At 29.1% G+C, this 25,217-nt stretch overlaps 2 protein-coding genes across 5 annotated transcripts in view; one reads left to right on the forward strand and one right to left on the reverse strand.

Annotated features, from left to right (window-relative positions):
• Positions 1–2,658: 2,658 nt before the first annotated feature.
• The window catches only part of LOC114123301 (rho GTPase-activating protein 100F-like), a 38,148-nt gene continuing 15,589 nt past the window's right edge, over positions 2,659–25,217 (reverse strand). Inside the window, exons 1-16 of one of the 3 annotated variants that reach the window (XM_027986222.2) lie at positions 13,574–13,873; positions 13,069–13,185; positions 12,812–12,997; positions 12,579–12,737; positions 11,323–11,597; positions 9,158–9,317; positions 8,812–9,085; positions 8,518–8,721; positions 8,279–8,402; positions 7,618–8,162; positions 7,404–7,541; positions 6,941–7,327; positions 6,565–6,834; positions 6,342–6,502; positions 6,043–6,241; positions 2,659–4,273 (exon numbers count right to left, since the gene is read on the reverse strand). In XM_027986222.2, the coding sequence (XP_027842023.2) occupies positions 3,783–4,273; positions 6,043–6,241; positions 6,342–6,502; positions 6,565–6,834; positions 6,941–7,327; positions 7,404–7,541; positions 7,618–8,162; positions 8,279–8,402; positions 8,518–8,721; positions 8,812–9,085; positions 9,158–9,317; positions 11,323–11,597; positions 12,579–12,737; positions 12,812–12,997; positions 13,069–13,185; positions 13,574–13,621 (3,738 nt within the window). In that variant the 5' untranslated portion in view covers positions 13,622–13,873 and the 3' untranslated portion in view covers positions 2,659–3,782. Of the gene's footprint in view, positions 4,278–6,042; positions 6,242–6,341; positions 6,503–6,564; positions 6,835–6,940; positions 7,328–7,403; positions 7,542–7,617; positions 8,163–8,278; positions 8,403–8,517; positions 8,722–8,811; positions 9,086–9,157; positions 9,318–11,322; positions 11,598–12,578; positions 12,738–12,811; positions 12,998–13,068; positions 13,186–13,573; positions 13,874–25,217 lie in introns of those variants that run through there. The other 2 variants (XM_027986221.2, XM_027986223.2) reach the window with 2 other exon arrangements.
• LOC114123302 (palmitoyltransferase Hip14) lies at positions 20,367–23,245 on the forward strand. Of its 2 annotated transcripts, none has more exons than XM_027986224.2 (3): positions 20,367–20,724; positions 20,805–22,138; positions 22,196–23,245. In XM_027986224.2, the coding sequence occupies exons 2-3, from the start codon at positions 20,817–20,819 to the stop codon at positions 22,746–22,748; spliced, it is 1,875 nt and encodes a 624-aa protein (XP_027842025.2). In that variant the 5' UTR covers positions 20,367–20,724; positions 20,805–20,816; the 3' UTR covers positions 22,749–23,245. The 2 variants fall into 2 exon arrangements, with proteins under 2 accessions (XP_027842025.2, XP_027842026.2); XM_027986225.2 differs by having other exon boundaries at positions 20,813–22,138.

The raw sequence follows: 25,217 nt of genomic DNA on the forward strand, positions 1-25,217 counted from the left end.
ACAGTCGAAGCTTGTCGTATACTCGTATTTGATAAAACATTTTTTAGGTTATTTTACCGGTTATCAGTGTATTTAGTTCAACAAGGTTATCATTAAACACAGTGATACCCATATGGACATATTATAAATACACTAACTTCTTTTTATTTTGAATGAGTATCTCCTTTTTTTTACCACGAATTAAGGTAATATTATTATTAATTAAGATATATTCCATATTCGTGGCATTATTGTAAACTTTTGATACGGATACGTCTTAATCAAAATTTTAACGAGTAGTTTCTGAAGTTTCTGTTAGATACTAAAGATTACCTAATTTTTTTAATTTAAATTAGGTAATCTTTGATAATCGTTTCACATTAAATATAAAATATTATATAAAATAATATTCTGCCATGGGTTAAATATACTCTATAGTCTATAATATAGTATACCTATCTATCTAATCTATATAGTACTCTAGTGCTTAAACTCAGAAAATTATTACAAACATACAATTCTAATACACAGCCAATAGCCATATAGGTAAGTATCTATATTACACACTTATACTATCACAACAAAAACTCTTCGTAAACTACGTGTGAAAATGGCTAGGTAAAAAAAAAAAATTAGATCTTTAAGCACTAAAGATGACGTGATTATCATGAATAAATGATAAGTGGTATAAGACTTTAGACTACTTTACCGGGCTACCTTATTTTTTCAATTTTTTTTTTTTTTGAAAAGGGGCGTTTTAATGAGTTAAAAACGATGGCGCTAAAATAAACTGGCGTAAATAATTAGTTTTTAAGTTATGATGATTTACATATTACTGTATATTGTATACACGTTAAATACCTACCTCAATATCGACGGCTTCAAAGCCGCAAGTAATAATTTCATTTTTTACATTTTTTTTTTACCATTTTTAATGTTTTGAATTGTAAAAATAGTACCCTAAAATGTATTTTAACTTCATGCCTACTTGAAGTGGCGTTGCATAGAAAGTCGAGGGATATTCTCAATTTTCGGAATGGAGCGACGGCGACGAGGAGTGTAGCGACGAGTGCCGATACACGCGCATAACTTAAAAACATCATACGTCATAACTTAAAAACTAATTATTTCCACCAATTTATTTTAGCACCATCATTCTTAACTCGTTAAAACACCCCTTTTCAAAAAAAAAAAAAAATTTGAAAAAATAAGGTCACCCGGTAAAGTAGTCTTGTTCCAAAACTTCAACCACAATAAAGATGTGATATAATGAATAAATGCTAAGTATATTTAATTTAAGTAAACTTATTATGTTTTAAGAATTTCATTATTTTGCGAGGAATTATTTAGAATACCTAGTATATTAGCATATATGTAAATATTAATAATAATAGTTTATATTTTAATAGTCCATTGATCACATCTTTATAAATTGTGCTTAAAGTCTTATTTATTTTTTTTTTACTTAGTAATTTTTATACGTAATTTACGAAGGGTTTTTGTTGTGATTATAATATACTTTAATAGTTTAAAAAATGTACTCAATAAGTCTATAGTATTCTATAATGAAATCAAATTAAATAAATAAATATGTCTCGTATTTTTTGTCTGCCCATATTAGCAAGAGAGCTATAGAATGTGTTCTTTTAATGTTTTATTGGTTGGTCGAGCCAAGTGCAAATCACACATTTTGTCCAAGTGTTTTTGAACTTTTATTTTAACAAAATTCAAAGATTTCATATTTTTTCTTAAAAATACTGGTATTTTTATTTTGTAAAAGGTTTAGGTTACAACATAGTATAGTAAAATATAACTTTTAAAATAAATTGATAATTTTTTTTTTTTAAGAATACTTATTTAAGCATTTTAATTTAACTAATTTAGAATTTAACATTGATACATCTAAAAAACACCATATTTTACTATAATATGAATATATTTTTAAACGAATTGCCTATCTCGTATTTATAAATGTTTTCACTCATTTATTATGCACCAAATATAATAATAAAAAACAAATTAAACTATATTAGGTATAGATATCTAATTTTTTGTTGATATAATGATATGAATATATGAACTTACATATACTTATTATATACCAATATACTAAATTACCGATTAACATTCATCATTTATTTGGTACAAATATATGATACAAGTACATAATATTGTTTTTATATAAATAAAATATAAGTATGTTAGAAACAAAATAATAAATTTGTTGAGTTATAAGATTAGTCATACAGATTTTCATACTTAAAAACAGTTGAAATTGTTTTCAGAAAAAAAAATCTAAATATTTGTAATATATGTTGAAAAATGTTTTTAACAGAAAACATACTTTTATGCACGTAAATTATTTTTAGTTTTATTATCGTGGATAGTTCTATATACCATATTTTTTTATTGATTTAACTTTTACATTGAAGCAGTAGGAACAACCATTTTTATTTACAAACAATTATTTTATTACATTTTGTTTGAAATCAAAACATTTAAAAGATCAAATTATTCTGAAATCAAGTGCTTCTGGGATTGTGTATGAATTATTTTTTACAATATCTACGTGTAAATCTCTATCTTTTTATGTTTATACTTTATATTATAATGTTAATCGTTTATAATAGGTGCACGAAATAATTTATTTTCCTTTTTAATTTATACAAAATTATAAAGTCATATTTAAATCATATTTATTAACACGTGATCAAAATCAGTATTTAAATTTTTTATTTTGTGCTTAATTTTCTTTCAAACATATATTCGTATATATAATATATACTTATATATTTGTGCGTAAGAATTAAATGATGAGGAATTATGCTTGCCAAATTTCTACCTTTATTATTCAGCTATTGTTTATATTACTCGTATGACTCTAAAATATCTAAAATATAAACTAATTTATTAATTTATCTATCTTGTAACGAGGAATGAGTCATTGTAGAAAGTTTCTGATAGCAAACATAAAAAACAATAAATGTCAGTTTTCTTAAACCTCAATAAACTAAATTATTAACGTAACAATATTTTTATGTTTGCGTGGTCGTCGTGTTGTATATACATGGTAATGATAATATAATTATATAATTGAACAAAGCATAAACAAAATTATTCCTTGTATTATATTTATTGTCGTTTTTAATCTTCTTCGTTAAAACTTAAAAGTTTTAGGAATTTTATAGAAATATAATGTATAAAATTATTATGCTAAATAATGATTATCATTTCCTACCGTTTGAATATTGTATTTACATTGTATATTAATGAAATTTTCAATCGATTTTCAGTATTTATTGTACCCACATAGTGTATATATTATAATATATATAGGTACCTACTATTAATGTATATAATATATCGCCGTATTATATTTTATAACACCACAGACCTAAGTACTAACACCTCTACCTAACGCGAGCGAGTAAACATTATTGGTTTTTTTTTCAATACAATTAGGTATCAATTAGAGATGATAATAATAATAATATTATTCGTATGATGATATATGCATGTGTATATTGTTTTTTTCTAAAACAGCAACAACGTCAACAAAAACAACAATGACACAGTATATCATATTATAATATAATATATTATAAGGTATTATGATAATAATATTATTATAATTATCTTCGGTCCAATATACAGATCGTTTCTATATATTATATTGTCTATAAGGAACTCCAAACAATACGCGATTATTATTATTATTATTATTATTATTATCCGGGTAGAAAGTTGGCAAACATTTTTCTCTAATATTTTTGTTTATATATAATACAATAATTGTCACAACATTATTGACGGTTATTATTATTATTATTACTATTATTACTATTATTATTGTTAATAGCGTTGTGCTTGACGGCGTTGTTGGCGTTCTGCTGCAGTACTACTCGCGGTCTCCGTTCCAGTTGTTCCTCGCCACAGCTCTCTTCGTCCGCCTCGGCCACGTCGCGCTGCGAGTCTTCCGTGCCGGTGGACGAGCTGGGCGTCTCGGCCGCGTTCTCGTCGGGATCCGGCGCCGCCACCTTGGTCAGCCGGTGAGCGTTAGACCTGGCCGGTATCTGTGGCGGTTCGATGGCCGTCCCGTCGCGGCCGCGGTTGCCGTCGTCGTCGTCGCCCGTGTCGTCGTCGCTGGACGTGGCCGTGTCACTGGTCGGCGACGCTACAATTACGGGCGGCGGGACGCGCCTTGTTGGCACAGCGGGCACGCATGATGGCTTCGCGGGCAGCGGCGGGGGCCGAGTAACGCCGTTGACGACCGACGGCGGCAAACACTCCCGAACTATCTGGAAAACATGGTCGGGGCTCATCAATGTTCACAATGCTCGCGAACCCGTGGCAAGAGAGGATCGTATAATATTATATTATTATAATCTATACATCTATAGGTACTAAATAATGGTGTAGGATAAAGCCGCGGAAGAGCTCGTTTGTTTGTTTTTTTTTTTGTCTAAAGCTATTCTAATTTTTGAAACTACCGGTCGGATTTGAAAAATTCATTCGATAGGCTATATAATTTAACATCGAGCTATATGACCTTTATAGGAGCCGAGCAAACAGAAAAAAGTCAGAAAGAACGCTAAGCGAAAACTAAGTAATTGCGCGGGCTGGCGTTGCTGTGCAGTGGGTCGGAGAAGCCGACGATTAAAGAAGAAATAAGTTTTAAAAAGTCGATTGAGTTTTATTTGTAGTTTATCTATGACTATATATAGAAGCTTGTACAATGATAGTGTCTATTATCACGTAAAAACGCAGAACGAAGCTTTACCATTTTGAAGCGAGTAAAAACGTATACTTGCGTACAACTCAATAAGTGAAGTATCTATAAAACTACCTACTAATATGTGTGCTTTAACTGCTAAATATTGTTGCTCGTATATCGATCAAAATAAATGAATAAAAACTGTAATGTAAATTAAACGCAATAAGTGTGATGAAGTGTTACTATTGTGTTATAAATCGAATTAAATCAAAGTTACATTTAAATATATATTTTTTAAAGTTTTGTACAATTAGTATTGAATAACGAATTGAACAAAATTTGAATCATAAATACGATATTGCATTTTTTTACGGGCCGAAGTTTACGGGGACAACTAATTTATAATTATGTATAATTTTATTATATATATGTTGTTTTTAGTAAAGTGGTGAAAAATATATTACACGATCATCGTATTATAGGTATATAATATGCCTAAAACCATAGTACATAAGCTGTGTTCAGACTTTCAGAGTAAGTAGAATATTAATAGGCCTATACTCTTGAGGTGGGATTAGAACTGTTTTTATATTATTTGTACTTTCAACTTAATGTTACAACAACAAAATTACTACTATTATTCGCTAGAATTAAAATGTGAAAAGCTCTACACTACAAATTTGAAAAAGGCATTTGAGCTCAATTTTCAAAGGAAAAAATATAATTTTTTTATATTAGAAAAAGTAATAACTATAGCTAGCATAATATCTAGCTAAAAATAGTATTATTACCTAAAATTCTAGCAAATATGAAATAAATGTATTTAGTAACTATTTCTTTCTGTATAGGGTTGCGAATTCAAAGCATCATAAAACTATAAAAAAATGAATACTAAATCTAGTAAAAAATATATACTTGTTTAAAATGTACTTATAAATCAACTAAATGTGTTAACATTTATATAATTTAACATTTTTAAAACTGAGTAATAATCAACATTTAAAAAAATACAAAATAATATCTTTTTTATGAAAAGAAAACAACATATTTTTATAATCATATACTCATATTTAGTTTTAAAAAATGTAGATTAGCTTGATGGCCATTAAATCTTAGTTAAAAAGTATTATCAAATATTAGGGCGTGTAGTTGTATACTCCACCTTTAGTGATTATTTCGATAAAGGTATAGATGAAGATATATAATATTATATACATATACGCACGATTGGTGTTGAACCACTGCACTATACCACAGAAATTTGCGCTGCACGAGCGAAATGTGCATAGCTTGCAGGTTTGTTTTTGTGTGATTTTTAACGAAATCCGTATAAATAAACTTTTCCTAACCTGATTTAGTTGGCCAAATCTCTAATAAATATCGTAACACGTTCACAGGTTGTTGGAAATCGATCGGTTTTTCTTTCATCTCGCTTTGGACCATTAATACAGGAGCTAGACATATAGATAGATTTTGTGCCGACATCTTGTTTCGCGGGGATTGCGACACAACAAGTGCCAGGTGATCCATAATATATGTTAATGTAGCCTATGTAAAAAAAATAACAAGTATTTAATTATAATAAAATAAACTATTGTCTTACATTTCTATTATAATCAATCATAAATATTAAATATCTTTGACATACTCTATTCAACTTTGGCAGGCAATCTAAAATCGATAACATCAATTTTGCGTTGGCCTGTGGATCGTCAGGTAACAATACCGTTAACGCATCAAGAAGCATTTGGTACAGACAACGCGTGAAGAGAGGTTCGGGAAGTTCTCTCAAATAGTCCTTTAAGACACCTAAAATCGAAACATATTATTAACAAATAGTTCTACAATAATTTATTTTTTATTGCATTTACCTGTGATTACGTTAATATCGGGGACGTTGTCCGGCGATAAATCCACAGTTCTCGGGTTGCGTTCAAAAGCTTCTCGGAGAATCCGTTTCTTAGAAGCGGATCCACAAAGTCGATAAAGACCAATAATGTCTAAACCCCTACGTTCGACTTCTTCAATACATCTTCGAACAATAACTGGTACGGATGCTGTGGCTGGTGCTTGTGCTAATGAAGATAAAGAACTAGAAATTGCGCCACTTTCGCGTGTGACTACTGACTCGAGATCAACACCTTTATTTATTGAATACATTTTAAAATTAGTTTTGAAATAATAATAACAGTAACGAATGTTATGAGAGTAATAATAATAAAATACTTTATACATTAAACTACATACCAAAAAGTCCAGCAGTTTTCGTTCTTGGCGGTAGTGTGGTTGAAGTTCTTAAGGTTTTTCTGATAAAAGTCTGGTAAGGATCGGTGTGCCTTAGTCGTAAATATAGTGTACCCCGAGGTTCAATTTTTAAAGCTAATTGATGTACGGGACTATCTCTAACTAAAGATGCCAGATGTACTGATCCTTTGTAACATAATTTGTGTCTGTATTGTTGGTCCCATGAGTATATTAAAAAGTCTAATTCTTTATTTGATAAAAGATCCAATTCAAATGTTTCATCCCAATCAAAAACTAGATCTCCAGTTCGCACCACAGTTCTGGCTTTGTGTACGCGATCGCACTCCAAGACGCAGTACAAGTCTCTCGAACTACCAGTGGCTGCCATAACTATAATAATTGTTTTTAATAATAATATAAGTACTAATTTTCATTGACTAAAATAAATATACTAAACTATACCAACCATTTGTAGGTTGACCTGGTAATACAGTCGTAGGTGTCGCTCTGAGACCTCTGCCAGCCAGTAAATGGACCCATAATAAACCACTTATAGGTGGGGCATTGTCTACTGTAGTTTTTTCAAACTTGTATTTTAAAAACTCTATTTACGAAAAAAAAATTATATGTATTACTTAACTTAAAATTCACTGCAATCAATTCTATAGTTAAAAATTTACCAGCTGGATTAATTTCCAACACTCGAGCTCTGTCAGCTTGTAAATCTGAAGTGGATGATGGACTACGTCGACCCAAATGTTTAGCTTCAAGTTCTAAAAGATGTCGAATTCTTCTTAGTGATGACGTTCTAGTATGTCTGTCTAATGTTGATGTCGTTGCTGAAGGTAATGCTGGAGACCCAAGACCTCTAAATGGTCTTAAATCTGCATTAGTTCCAGAATAACTCATCAGTTCCGAATGCCTAGTTCTTTCCGGTAGGTTCTCAGCGCTAAATGTGAATCTTTGTACTTTTTGTTGTTTTAATGATGGGTCGCAAACGTTTCGTATACGATCATAAATAGCACTGGTCGACGGTGCTCTACTCATCCACGCTCTGTATTCATCAGCTGTAAATACACTAGGAGAGCTGACTAATCGATTTTTACGTCGCATTTGAAATTCGGGAGCACTGAGGTTACCATCACTATCTTCATGATCACTTAACAGAGAAGATGATATTTTAGGATTGTCTTGTGTATTGTACCGCCTCAAACTACCTCTCAAGCTGTAAAATAAACATTATAATTGATTATTAATGAGTATTGTAGTGAAATATTTCAAATTTAAATACATGTTAATAAGCAATAAATTATAATACAATGTGGTCTACTACTCTACTACCTTGTGTTAAGAGATGAAAGTGGGGTACGCGGGGTACGAATATCTCTTGGAAGTGAATTTGACCTTAGAGAATTACTTCTAGATATTGTGGCACTTCCCTGCAATCTCGATATATTTGAAACGCCTATAAATATTAATTTCAAAATAATTAAATAATAATATTTTTTTAATACCTGTTACTAAAATATTGTTAAAATAATATTAAATTCTATATAGCTAACTTGAAATTTTGATCAAACCTGATATTTGAGAAGAACCTCTATAGTAGTATGGCGATGTAGACGTTACTTTGGTTGCTTCAGTATCTGATGCATAATCTAGGTGTCTTGGTAATGTTCTAGACGATCCTTGCGAGTATTGAGAAACTAAACGTGTTCCGGATCCAGCGCCAGCACTACTTCTAAGTCCGGATCTCATCAACGTTTGCGATTGTCGATATGGTCCTAAAACAATGTTAATTTATTTTTTGAGAAATATCGTCAACAAAATATTGAATTAAACATAATAATAATAATTTTTTTTTTTTAACTCACTGTTTCCATAATCATATTCAGATCTAGGTAGATACTGATCTGAACCAGATCTTGGAATATTATTACGGCGATATTGTTGTTGTGTAGTTGTTGCTGACATTCTTCTGCCAGTTGAAGACTGTCCACCTGGACAAAATGGATGTACCTTTTCAGCTAATGATTCTAAGGTTTTAGGATATGCTTTATCAAACGGTTGAAAATGTTGAGATTTGGGTTGTTCATTAGAAACTGGTGGATGAGGAGGCTGATATGACCAATTATTACGACGGTCAAGCTGCAAAATAATAAAAGTTTTATAATGTAGCGAGTTGTTTTTAGGTAATCATAGAATAGTCAACGAGAATACCGTAGACACTTGTCTTCTTGATTCCGGAGGCCGTGAATTGTAATAGAGATCTCCGGAAATATCACCATTTGAATCCAAAGCAAGTTGAGATTGTGATCTTCCTCTAGATTCTCTTCGTCGTTGTTCGTTCATGTTTTCTTTATTTCTTTGATTTACTCTTCTATTAAATTTTATCTTTGTTTAATTTTTTATATGATCATGGTATATATAAATAGTATATTGTTTCATTTTGACTGTCATAAAATATTCTAAGGTGTGTTTTTTTGACGTGTATATAATTATTGTATATTGTTATTATTATTATATGTACGGTACTGATCGTTAAGTTATCGCTTATCGATATAATGCAATGTACCGCGGCCGACCTGGGCGATTGTACGTACGATATTATTTTTCAATGTTCGTTATAAAGTTGTATTGCGAACTACTATGGACTATGGTCAAATAAATAGCACGATAAATAGTAATGCAACGTATATTTATTTTACACGTATTTTACAATTATGTTACCGGAAATGTTAAAAATTTAGGGAATTACGGCAATTCGTAGGAGATGATGATAAATTCCTAATAGTAGAAGAAAATAATGTTATTGTCTGGAAAATGTCATCATTTTCATAGTTTATAGGCGATGTTATCACGCGTCGCTTTTTAACTTTTAATTTAATATTTAATTCAGGAGCACAGAGATATATTAAATGTCAACGTAAGACAAAATGCAAGCAAAAGACAAACAGGTGTGCTTGCAGATCAACATCTAAAAATAGCAATTCTAAATGTCACAAAAGTTTCGAAAATATAAAAATTCTTATATGATATATATAAAAAAAATGTATTATATTATTACTATATTTTTATATTAAAAAATTGCTTGATTGTTTAAAATAAGTATAAAAGTCTTAAAATTAAAGAAATATATAATTTTTTTAATTATTATTATTTTAATAATTAATTTGAATATCTAAAATAAATATAAAAATTTTATGGATACCTATATTTTATGTGTACTTATTGTGATGTATAATTTATTATATATATTTATATACGTTTGATGTTTGGAAAAACGTGACGATAGTTTTTCGGAAAACAAAATTAAAAGTAAAATTAAAAAAATTTATTTAGAAAACATGTTGCCCCGAATATTTGTTGAAGAATTAATTTATTATTATTATAATACGAGTATTCACATCATTTTTTTATTACTATTGTTGTTGTTAGTTATGATTTGTGATCAAAAATAATAATAAATACAGTAATATAATATAGTTATAAATAGTTACTAATTTTTATTTTATGTAAATTAATTTTTCTATGATGCGGATACGACGCGACTCTACTATAAAATGAATATTTTTTTAAATTTTTTTTATAGTAGAATTATAAAAAAATAATAGTATATCTTTTTCCAACGAATTCTCATGTGGCATGGTTTATTTCGATTATTATCATAAATCTGAAATTTAAATTTCGTCGCGAAAATTGCAATGAATTACACACACCAATGTTCATTTACTTCTCACACATTGACATAGCCGAAATGTTCATGTAATATGAAATGCCTAAATACTACTCCTTAAAACATGCTTTAACCCCCTTATTAATTATATTTAATGGAAGTAATAATTAGACAAATTAAATTAAAATATCTAAAAAATAGAAAATAATACTATTTTTGTAAAGAAATTATAACATAATACTAGTGTATAGGCAATTATATCATATTTTTCCGTTTTTAGGAATTGTCATTTTTTCCTATAAGTCAACATTTCTGGTAACGTATATACTATATATATAAATAATATGTATTAGAAATAGAAATCGCTAAATAATATAATTATTGTGATTTATTTGGTTAGTCACATCAAAAATAAATTATTTTATTAATTAATGCATTGAATAATTTGTTTATTTAACGCATTTGTTTTATAGTTATTTTTAATAAGATGTTATTATTTATTAACTAGGATTTATTATGTTTTATTAATGTTATTAATTATGATTCAATTTTATCGCCCCTTTAAAAACGAATATAATCGTAGTGATTTTAATCTACCTACCTAATGTATACTACATTAAAACTTAAAAAAGTTTGTATGATCTAAATATTTTTCAATATTACCTATGCATATATTTATATTTTATAGTATTATTTTAAATGTACTCACCCTGTAGTCATGTATGATTTCATATGCATATCATCATCATCGTCGTCATGTTGATCATCTGATTCTCTACTAATATCCTTTTTGATCACAACAACTGGAGGTTGATGACTAGGCATAGCAGAGGCCAATGAAACATTGGCTGAAGCTCGATGAATACCTCTTGTTTGTCTTAAAGCTAATACCAGTCGTCTAGGTATCGACATAATAATCACAACCTCATCTACGGCTTTTCTAGTAACGTCTACCAGGTTTACGGCTAATACTTCATCACCAACCTAAATATTATAAAAATTAAAATTACGCGTTTTTAATATTTTTATAGTATTAAGGGGACGTTGCACCCGCATGTGTTGTTTTCGTTTTATACCCTTATGACATAGTACATTTTTATTCTTCAGTTTCAATAGTATGCTTTTAGTTTTGATATTAGAGGGAATTGACCTATTTTTAAAATTTTAGATAAGCACATTATATTATGTGTTTTCTCGTTGGTTTTTTATGATATTTTAATTCTTAAGTGCGTTATGAATTTATAAAAATTAAATATTTTAAAATGCTTATAATTCACTTAAAAATTAAAATATCATGAAAAACCAACTACAGAGTATAATGTTCTTACTTGACAATTTGATAATAGGTCAATTCACTCTATTATCAAAACTAAAAGCATATTATTGAAACTGGTGAACGAAGATTTACTATGTCGTATGTCTATAAGACAGAGACAGCATGTGCAGGTGTATATGACATACTTTTAATACAGAAGCGTGCTCACGTGGGAAGGGGTGGATTACGGTGTTATCATATTCACCCCTCAGTTTTGCTATTTTTTGTCTACAGATTTAATGTTAATATAGAAAAAACTGTATAATTATTAATTATTTATATTTTATTGTTAAAATAAAAATTAATGTTTTAATATTATTTTCTATATGAATTTTAATATTTCATAAAAGTTAATGAGTAGATTGATAACAATAAAATATGTGATAATAATGTAATGAAACCTCATTTACCAACATTAGTACAAAATAATTTACGTCAAGGTGTTATTAATAACATATTATAAAAATTCACCTTACATATGATTATTGATGTTTTATTATAACTATAACTATAGCACACTTGTGAGTAAATGCAAAAATACAAAATTTGTTTGTTATAATATGGTCTGAGAACAATAAAAATTTATTTTAAAAAATGTGAGCACGCCATCGGTATAACGTATATATATAAATATTTATAAAATTGTTTACCTGTATACATCCGCTATTATATACTGCCGACTCAAGAGCTAATCTAGAAATGAATAGACCATCGTGACGATTTATACCGTTACCTTCTCGAATGTATAATCCTAAAGTCTGTCCAGGTCTTTTTATTATCTCAACAAGATTAACTATATGATTAGAATCCTGTAAAAATGCCATTTAAATCATATAATAAATACATTTTTATAAGTTTGTTAATAAATGCATTTTTAACTTACTTGAAGCATTAGAAATTTTTTAGCTGCATCTGTAGCAGTTTTAGTGAGGTGAATTCTCGGGTCCAGTATTCGGACAACCATTTCACCTCTACGCTGTACTGCATCAAGTGCTGCTGCTGTAGTTGCATCATACTCATTTTCAATGGTATCGATTAATCGAAAATCTTCTTTACTAATCCCGCTTAACTAAAAAATAAAAACGAATGTTCAAAAACTGTTGAAAACAGTAAAATTTATTAAAATTAAAATTGAATTACTTTTCGGAAATCACTCTGTAAGACCACTGGCAGTGCATCTTTAGTTTTTGTTCCAGCCGGCAATGGCTGTTGGCCATGTCTGGATGTTGTGGCCAAGTCTTGAGCTCGATCACGGCCCTAGAAAAGAAAAAAACACAAGTTTAACGCTTGGTATACCTACTTATTTTTCTTAAAAAGTCGAACGATATTTGCTTTAAATATATCAAACTATAATGGCATATCATATTTTTTATTTGTGTTTACTATGATTTTAACGTATATTTAATGGTAATAGTTTAGGGTAGATCGATCACATTGTTTGACCTCATTTTTTGTGATACGAGCAGTATCATTCAATATTCTCGATCTCTCTTTGATTACATTGTAATATTTAAACATAATATCGTATTACACGGGGGTCTTTCCGAATTTGTCGTTTACACGATCCATATTATATTATATTTGCACTATATAACTGTGCATATAATATACGCGCGAAACGCTTATACATATTATCATCACCGACCTTTCTCGATATGAAGAAACATCCCGAACTTGAGTCCCTGTCACACATTTGCAACGATTATTCGTCTAATCGTAGGTATATACCATTACACCGATTCGGTGCGATGTATCATGATGTCATGCGAGTGTCGTTCGTTGCTGTACGCGTTATTTGTTTTTTTTTTTTTTTTGTTTCCCGCAACGGCGATATTATCTTTGACCCGGACGAAAACACGTAAAACGCTATACCGTCGCCCTGCCGGGGAGCGTGTACGCGCCGTGGAAAAATGATTTTTCCAGGACGCCCATCCAACAGTGCTCCGCTTTACGCAGGGTCTGTACGCTTGCGTACAGACACGACCCGCGCACGGTATTTATCGTGCCCGTACGATATATTGTTATTATGCCACGCGTGTCGGCGGCACAGGAACGCGCCCGTCGAGGGTTTGAGCGACTGTTTTGTACGAATAACAATAATATTATAATATATAATATTATTATTGTTGTCGTTCGATACACAACGCCGTAAGCTTCGTGATAATAATAATACGTACACGAAAACGTAATATAATATTGCGTTTACGCGAGTCGTAAACGAAAAAAAATCTACACACCACCATTACGTATGTATATAATATACGAATGTATATAGTTATAATATTATTTACGTCGTTTGCGCGTAAAACCATGTGTGCAGTATAAATCTGTCGCTCCGACGTTGGCAACGTTTGAAAAAAACGTACACAATATATATATATATATATATATATAGGTACATAAGTACTTACCCTTGGACCAATACTACTATTACTATTACTATTACTACTACTACTACTACTACTACTACTACTACCGCTGTTGCTGGCTAGAGGGGGTACGTTTGGTGCGCGGCGCATAGCGTAGTAAAAGGCTAGGGTGTGCGTATACTCTCGGAAAACTGTCGTACACGACGAATATGGGTCAATGAAAAGCGGACGGGAAGAGGGCAGTACGACTCCATTCAAAACCTGCGAGGCCCATCAATTAAAACCGACGTGCGCCTTTTGACATATTATACGTATATATATATATAATATACAAATGTAATGCCTCCGTCGTCGCATATACCTTTATTATGTATGCCGGCTGGTCATAACATTTTAACGTACTGCGCATCGTTATAATATATATATAAGTTTGTGTTTTATGCTATGGCTGCTGCTGCGGTATCGCACGCTGTTCGCGATATATATATATGTATATAACAATATAATATACGAACAGAGTTGGCAGACCGGCAAGAAACTTTGCCGTTTTTCTGCCGGGAAACTTTTGTAATAATTGGATCGTAAAAGTTGGCCGGCATCACACGCGGCGTCTATATTGGTTTACCTCTATTGGTTCAATCTATGATACGGGTGTGTGCGTGTGTGTGTGTGTGTGGGTTGTCGTGTGTTTGTCGAGCACACCTGAGGGGTAGACTGGTAGAGGTATACGTACAGTTGGGTAGGTACTGATGAGATCAATATAACGTTTTACTATAAAATGTGTTATTAACATTTTATTATATACTAAACGCAAATATTATAATGCTCAAATATAATATTATTATTCATTATATTCAAGTAGGTACTGTAGTGTACTCTATTTTATTGTGTAGGTAGTTGAATTTAATTAGATCAAACTATTAAACTGTTACTACCTGCGGCGCAGCTTCCAAAAATATACACTTGCATTTTGTAATAATAATAATAATTTATAATATTAAATATAGTACTTTTTGATTTGCGTTTAGACGGTGAATATAAACGTGCTCAATACACTATTAAACATATTAATATTTTTTGGCAACAGATAAAAACATTAAGTATAAATTATATTTTAAATTTTTATTCTATGTATATGATTTACGAATATCCGATTTACGAGGTATCCATATCATAATGTATTTCTATCTATTTATGGCTTAAATATATTATATATAGGTATATGTATTATTATATATGTACATGATCAAATCTACTAAAAATATAAAATACCTATGTGAAAGGTATACATAATATAAGGTATAGGTTTATGTATTCAACTATATATTTACTAATTTTTAAGTCTTAAGATAAGAATTTAAAAAATTTGATTGTAATGGATTTACTATACTATTATATACCAGTAAAATATTTTTACAAAACTATATATTAACCGATAAAATCGACTTTATTATTTTGTTGTAATTTTAAATCGTAAGTAGTTACTGAAGTTTTCTTCAAGTATATTTATATTAGCATATTCTAAACATGATAAACTTTCAAACAAGCTACTTATATAGACATTTAGAATTATCGAATTTTGTAGTTTTTTTCGATTTACTCATGTTACTATTAATTAATTACTATTCACACCTTTCTATGGCAGTTACAACAGTGTTGAGTATTGACTTATACTTAATAATAATGATGTATAGTATAGTATTATTTGATGAATGCAATGTTTTATGAAAAAAATTGTTTAAAATACCGTAATATAGTGTATTACTATAGTTATATAAATAAATTATAAAATATCTTAAGCAAATAGAGACTATAAAATATCGCGCGTTTATGCAAAAATTCATATTTCGTGTATTGTGTATACAATAAATATACCATATTCATTAATAGGTAATGAATAAAAAAACATAAGTACTGTTGCTTATAAATCCTGTTCCTAGCTATATATTCATTACAGTGATTTACTCAATGATACATGAAACTATACTATGTACAGCAAAACGACTCGTGTTATTTTTCCACTTCATTTATGTAAAACTATATTATAAACAGTACCTAAAAACAGTAAAAACTACCTGACTTGTGACTCCCTAGTCCCTATACTAAAAAATATAATCAAACAGGTACTTATAATAACTGAAATAATTCATATCGTTTTCTCTGATGAATTGCTTATAATAACCTAGTTCGTATGAGTACTTATCAGTATTTATATTATATATTATACATTTGTATTAGATATAATATAATTATGTCTTACATGCGTATACCATTTCTATATGCATGGTATACTTTTATTATATCTGTATATTATTATTGTTCAAATTTGTAACAGATTGCTAAATAAAAAATTAAGTTAAACAAAAAAAAAATATATATAATGTATATGTATTATAGTATATAGTACTGTTGTGTATATAGTGTATATTGAATAATATATATACGACTCTATGTCTATATTACACTTACAATAGTTACATTGTACCTACCTACCTATATATTTGTATTCAGTATGCTGTACACAATATTTTCTGTGTCTAATGTGAAGTATGTTTGTACGTATAATATATTATAGGTAATATAATAAATACCGATAGGTACTTAATAATTTAATGTTAATACCAGACCCTATTTTTCATAAAAAGTCGTACTACACTTTTTTTAATGTACATGATATGATATGATATAAATTATCACTAAAATATTTGATTTCGTGTAGTTTATAAGGTAATAGATTATAGCTAAATGTAGGTCATCATGTAGGGGCAGTAATGGAAAGGACCGTGCTGCAAGTTGGATAGTATTACCACATCTTTAATAACTACCAATTTTATTGTTAAAAGTTATGACTTCTCTATTTTGAAACAGTAGAACCATTACGACTTTAATATACGTTATGTATGCAGACGTGCTGAAATTCTACCTAACAAATTTTTTCTCTACTCTGATCTCTCAGAAACTTAATAAACTAAAATAGGCTGTTTCGATATTTGATAGCTATATCGACGATATATCGTCTATTCCCATTGAACGTCTGTCAAATTGACTACAAATACTAAATTTTAATTGTATGTAAGATATAACAACATAAGTAATAAATAATAATAATAATAATATCGATGTTAAATAATTTAATTTACGAGTGAAGAGAGACATGTGTTGGTTAATGGCTTTTTTATTTTTTTTCGCGTAGGAGTACTCGAAAAGTTGTATGCAGTTACATAATCAATTCTGTATAATATTTTGATGAAAAGTCATATTTCAATTGTTTTCATTACAAATAGTTTCTTTAAAACTACCGACAAACATCGAACAATTTCGAAGTAATATCAGTAAATGGATTCGCTCAGAATTGTTCTTAAAATGATTTATGATTGCTTTCAAAATTAATATAAACAACAATACAACATAATTTTATAACCTGCACTTATACAGGTATCTGAGTGGAGACCGAAGAGAGCAGACGAGTGCCCAACACCCTAACTGCCCATCTACCGAATTTGTGTCTTATCTTTTTTGTACTGGCATAGATTATGATAGTTGTATACTTCATTTATATAATATGGAATACGAATAAAATGCTTAGGTTTGGTTTACAAAAATATATACGAAAAAAAAATGTAGTATACATTTATATTTAAGTATAATAACGTACAAAGGGAATTTTCTTTTATAATTTTAAAGTTTATTTTTTTTCTATAGGTACGTGTTATATTTTTAAAGAAAAAGGTTATAATCTGTAAACAATAATATTATACTTTATAGTTATCGACTTATCGACGAGTTATTCAACATTACTGCTGTAAATGTTATTGCTACAGAAATTAATCGTTTGAATGTGGTTATAACATAATACACAATTTGAATGTAATATTGCTTATAATTTCTGAGCATTTTATTTGTGATTTACGATTCATTTTCATATCTAAGTACTTGATGGAATTTTGTATTGCTGATAATAACATTTTTTATTTTTTAATACTTCTTGTAACGAATAACTATCGGTTAATAGTTTTGTCATTATAGGAATTTCCTAAACCAAAAAAGAATATTTTTTTAAACAAATTTAATAATATATAACCAAATGTTTTCGAAAAAGTATTTAATTTTTTTTTTTTAATGTTTAGAGATTATATGAATGACGGCTATGTTTGAAATATTGTAGTACCCACCTACCTCAAACGATTTTGTGATTCGTCTGTATAAGAATATAGTCATTTATGAATTTACAAGCAGTTATTAAATGTAAAAAATGTTATATATTCACATTCTACACTAAATAATATAATATCCTAAAAATATTTAATTATTAATAATAAACGACTATAATGAAGAATGGTCTCAAATTGTAGTTTCGTATATCTTCTAAAAAATTCAAAGATGAAAGAATTTAAGTTGAAATTAAATTTTAATTTATTGAAAATATACAAATATCATACATCATATGCATTTTATAATGTGAAAACGTGTTAATTAATTTTTTCACCAATGTCTGTCACTAACCGACAATTGTTCCTGTAAAAGATAATTTTCGCTATTGAAATGTATAAAAAAAAATATATTAACATTAACATTGTGCCAAAAAAATGTACAGATGCTTTAGAAATATTGTCAATCGAAAATGACATTACAGATTAACAAGTTTATAACCAACCTGAATATCGATGAGTTTTTAAAATGGAAAGCGAGGAAATGTTTATAAAAAAAAACTTTTAATCAATTTTTACTTCTTGACATTTAATTTGATGTAGATGTTATTATGTTCAAACATTTTAGACATGTTAATTGTTTTATTAAATAAAAATATTTAAGTTTTAATATTAATATTGTATTTGTATTATGTGTTTTATTTTATTTTATGATTCGTACTCGCATAAACTACAAAAAAATGTTTCTAGTACGTTGTATCAAAATTTTATTATGGTAAATATATATATAGAAGTTAATGAAGAGAGATAATCTGGCGCCCATAATTTTAAATTGTAATATGCTTAATAAATAAAAAATCTCTCCCTATTATGGAGGGTAAGCTTAAGGTACTACTTTTAAATTCTAAGTGGCCAAGCATCCAATAGTAGTCAGTATTCCCATACAGACTATACTTGTAAAATAACAATATACAGATTTCAAGCAATATATTTTAGTACAATGGCTCCTCTAACTTTAATCAAAGTTTGTGTTGGAGATAAGAAATTCTTATAATAAATTTGATACATTATACATTTCTAAATATTAAATTTTTGTAGGTGTGTATTATTTAACCGCTCACAAAATTATAGATCTAAGATAATCACATTTTTATTGTAAACTTGTAAATTATTTTAAATGGTTATATTTATATTATACGTTACAGTTATTTCTTATAAATATGTAATGATATGTATACTAAAACTAAATTGCTTACGTAAATAATTAATTGCGATTTTTAAGATATTATTTTTAACTTATAAGTTCAAGACTTAATTTGTCATAACGATATTAATTTTTCTTATATTTATTACCACTATTATAGTAGTATAATAGTAGGTACTTAGTGCCGCAATTAGGTTTATTCATCGGAGGGAGTAAGTGTATACCTAAGCAATAAGCATCATGCCATCATAATATTGCAGTATTTATTGTACGCGGCCCATTTAAATAATCAGTTTAGCAGGTGTCAAAAACATAGTCAGATTCGGTACAAAATATATCCGTACATTAAATAATAATAAATGTATTTTATTAAAAAATAAAACCGATCGGCTCAGTACTGTACTAATGTGTGGTGGGAGGTGAGGATAATCGGTAGTTTTTGTGGAATTACTATATACCACAGAATAAATGGTATTATTATTTATTCTGTACTGCTACTACTACACGTGCACAGTACCCATGTGTGTAACTACGTTTTTCGAGCGATATAAGGGGTGGCTTGCGTTTGTGATGGATACGAAAAATGCCGCGCTTCTGAAATTGGGTCAGTGCTACGTCACGATCGATATAGACGGCAAACCGCGTACGCACGCACGCCCTCTCAATATTAACCGCGGTACTGGTGCGTCGTAGTCTGTCTTATCAACACAACAACAAATCACTATCAGTCTCGCGGCCCGCAGCCTGCGATCGTTCAAAAACCTCTCGGCACTCGGTCAGTTGAGTAGTCGACTGTGCGCTCGGATTACTTGTTTCTGGTTAGTAGTGAGTTGTCACTCGGATGTAGGTATCTCGTTCGGATTAATATTTAATAATAATTATCGGTGGTGTCTCGTCGTCCTCCGTTGTTCCGATATCGATCTTCACGTGTACACGAAAAACCTATTAATGCGCATTCCAGCGAACGGATGATAACCTTGTTGTACATGTAGCACTATAATTTGGGTTTGGCGCCTGGCATTCCGAGCACTTGAAACACGTTCATTCAATATGTACCGATGAAATAGACCGCTAGGTAAGTGTACCTGAAAATCGAATCATACATATTCCTAGCGTCTGGTCTGCAAAAATTTCACTGTTCCTTGACAATTACAGTTTTACAGAATCATGAATTCGTCATGTGGCCATTTTAGTCTAATACAGGACGGTTGTGGTGCCATATCATCGTCCAAAACCACTATAGACAATGTACCAGTATTCACCAAAAAGGCAACAAATGCTCGAAAACCAAATGTTCCAGACCATGAAGCAAAAACATTTGATATTGTCAAAGCTACTCAGTATGGATTGTTGAATCGGTGTAAAGAAATAATTGAAAGTGGCTATGATATAAATAAACCAGATCCTCAAAATATTTATCTCCTACATTGGGCTGCAATCAATAATAATATTGATTTAATTAAATATTTTATTTCAAAAGGCGCAGCTGTAGACCCTGTTGGAGGTGACCTAAGAGCAACTCCATTACATTGGGCAACTAGGCAAGGCCATTTGTCTGCTGTGGTGTTATTGATGAATGAAGGAGCAGATCCGTGTTTTTATGACGTTGAAGGTCGTGCTTGTTTGCATCTTGCCGCACAACTTGGTTTCACAGCAATTGTAGCCTATTTAATTGCCAAAGGTGTAGATGTCAATTTGAGAGATAAAAATGGAATGACTGCTCTCATGTGGAGTTCATATAAATCATTAGGACTTGATCCAACTAAACTTTTAATTACTCTCGGTGCTTCTATGTCCATACAAGATGACGTGCATAGGAACACACCACTTCATTGGGCTCTGATTAGTCGGAATCCAACAGCCATCAGTATTCTAGTCATGAGAGGATCACCATTGACCATTAAAAACTCAATAGGATGTACTGCTTTAAATTTAATTCATGAGTCAAGATCAGAAGTATGGATAGGATTGAATACACTAAAAACTGTTGATGATAAAATGAAACCAAAGAATATTTTACTAAAATTAAATGAACAAACTATGTCTGTTATAATTGTTTCTATAGCATTTTACATAATTGGATTTATATTGGACTCTCATATGATATATGGAGCAAAATTATGTTGCTTGATTATTGGATATCTCATTATGTACAAATTAAACCGTACATATGCATCAGTATCCCAAACACTGCCTGTGTCAGTTTATTTTGCTACAAAATTTTGGATGTATGTTACTTGGATATTTTGGATACTTCCCGTCACAAGTTTCTGGTGCTCTGTTGGTTTCTTTGTTACTACATCATTATTATGGTACAACTTTATGTATAGTTGGAATGGCAATCCAGGATATGTACCAAATACTAAAAATGATCAATATAATGCCATCATTGAACTGGCTGAAGGCACTGGATTTGATTTGGATTTGTTTTGTAGTACATGTTTGATTAAAAAGCCCATCAGATCAAAACATTGTAATAGTTGTAATAGGTAAGAATAGTAAATTAGTTTTATGAACAGGTTATTTTTAATGTGTTTATGTTACAGATGTATAGCAAAGTTTGATCATCATTGTCCTTGGGTGAGCAATTGCATTGGTATTTCAAATCATCGACACTTTATAGGATATCTTATAACATTACTTGTAGCGTGTGGTTTTATTATTTTTGGAAGTATAAGATTCCTAAGTATGGCAAACCAATTTAATGAACAATCATTTCATTATAATATATTTTATGTTATTTGGGAAGTTCTCGTTTTAGATTCATGGGTCAGTTGGATTATGATTAATGCTATTTTACATTCAATTTGGGTATCAATACTGTTAGTTTGTCAAATCTACCAAATTGTTTGGCTTGGTATGACTACTAATGAGCGTATTAATGCTGCACGTTATGAGCACTTTATTCCTCATGGAAAAGGGTATAAGAGCCCATATAATCGTGGTAAATGTCAAAACCTGTTGGATTTTATCCAGTGCCATTGTCTTGGTTTTAGATTTTTAAATGATAAAGTTTGGTTCAATTATTATAACTTTTTAGTTTTTACTGATATGGAATTGAATTTTTCTGCTATAAAACCTGATTTTGAATATGTTTAATTATTATGATTAAATTTTCAATTAGCAATAAATTGCAAACTACTAATACCAGAGAGCCTATGTATTCTTATTTAGACTCTCTAAGTAATACTAATGTTTACATGGAATAATAATAATTATTATTAAGATTTTTATTGTATATAAATTTTTTTTTTATATGATTTGGCTTATTTCCAATAAATTATTATAATATTATTTAATATGTTATATTTTGTAAGACCATAGTATTTTAAATCCAATTATGTATGAGAACTGATTAAATTAAAAAATAATATGTAGCTTATTTTTTATTTCACTAATTCTTAAATATAAAAATTAGTTGGTTATTTATTGATTTAATGTTTTGAAATTTTGTCTGTGATTGTAATTGTGAAAGTTTAGTTATGTAGAAAATAATTTTGTATATTTAAATAACAAAGAATTATAAGAAACATTTTACCTACAATTTGTATTTTCATGTTAATTTATTGCTAGTATATTATGAGCCTATAATTGTATATTTGTATTATTCTTTTGTATTCTATATAAGAATAAATAATTAATTTCTGGAATTTTTTAGTCCTGGAAGTTCATACATTTGCTTATTTGAAAAATTGCTAGATAGGTATGTTATAATTTTGAATCAAATTATAGTATACTAAAAAATACTTTTTTTTGCATATTATTCTTTCATAAAATTAGCATTTTATTACCTACAAAATTAAGAATTTATAATCAAAGATTTTCAGTGTAGTGACTTATATTCTATAAACTAGCTATAACATGAAGTAATAAGTAATTAGGTAAATGTAATTTGTTTTTGAAAAAGTGGCCCAAACTATTGTATACTATTAATTAAAAAATATAAAACTGAATATCTTGATATCATTTTAGAAATTCAAATTTACACATATATTACCTATACTAAACATCTCAATAACGAGGCATATTCGATACCTACAGCTATTATCAGCAGATAGCTTACAAAAATTATATATAAATAGGTAGTATATTTAATACCTATCTATGCTATTCTACAGTACAGAGTTCCCATACTTTTTAAAACGTAATATTTATAAAATTTATGTACCTGTGATGTTTGTGAAAATATACTTGTTGATAAAAATGGATTATTGGAGAATTTCACTTTATAAAAATATGTCAACCGAAAGTCCGAGAACGACTGATGATTTTACCTGGTTACTGATTTAAACTGTGTTAATTAATTATATAGGATACCTACTTCATATTTATTATATTCAATAAATTTATTTTTTTTACATTGTCTTCTCTACCATATCTTCTAACAGCAACTTTTCTGTTATTACTTAAGCTAGTTATACATAATAGTTAGCTAAGATCTTTTAAACAAATAAAATACAAAAAAAAAGTTATAAGTTAATATTTACCATCTAGAAGCTGTTGTAAAGTAGATATGGAAAGACAGTAAATAGCACTCACAAACAGCAATAACTGTTAAACTGTATACCTTACTATTTTAGTCTTTATAACAAAGATTAAAAATCTCTAAAATTTGCGTGTAAAATTTTCAAAAATTGATTTCGTCATTATTATATTTTACTAATTAGCTTTTCAACTTAGAAAGAATAAAAAAATCATTGCTCACAACTATACCTATACATGAATTGTTGTTATGTAGTCATGTCACCATATTATGTTTGTATATATACACGGGTAATGCTAAAAGTATGACAAATTCTGTAGATTAACCGGAAATTATATAATCAAATTTAACTGTTTATGTGAATGCAAATATAGGTTGGTAATATGCAATATTCAAGAAACGTACAGACCAATATTATAATATTGAAGCCGAACCGACGAAATTGTCTGCCTGATCGAATTGAATATTTTCGTTATTTTGATTACGAATTCAGTTAGAAATACTTTCTTTTTTCGAGAAATGATTTAAAATTTAAATACCTAAATATCCAGAGAATATTTATTTCATGTTATGTATTACGTCTAGGTATGTCTAATATCCGTATTATATGTGATGTCGTTATTTGTATATATATATAATATACAATTATATGTGTTTACTGTCCGTGTAGGTACCTACCTATAATACCTACATTAATTTTTTTTTTTTTTATTAGTCTTTATATTAATATTTAATACCTATGTTATTTATCTATAGGTACATTATACATTATACGGCTTAATTATAGATGAAGTTAAACAACTAAAAAACTAATGACATATAGACAGTATATGTACCTATATAATATAACAGTATGCTACTCGATGTTATAGGTAAGTTGGTATTAGCCGTTTAGTTGAGTTGGTAAAGATTAAATCTTGTTTGTCAAAGTTCAAGATATATAAATTAAATTTATTAAATTCCTAAACTGTTTAAAGTTTTAACTATTTCCTAGTTAACTGTTTAGGTACCACAAAAACAAAATCATTTTATATTGTTTACGAGTTTAGAAATCGTGATTAATGTGGTTTTTATAATTTTGAGTC

Source organism: Aphis gossypii, chromosome 2, assembly GCF_020184175.1.
Source record: "Aphis gossypii isolate Hap1 chromosome 2, ASM2018417v2, whole genome shotgun sequence".
Taxonomy (NCBI): Eukaryota; Metazoa; Arthropoda; class Insecta; order Hemiptera; family Aphididae; genus Aphis; species Aphis gossypii.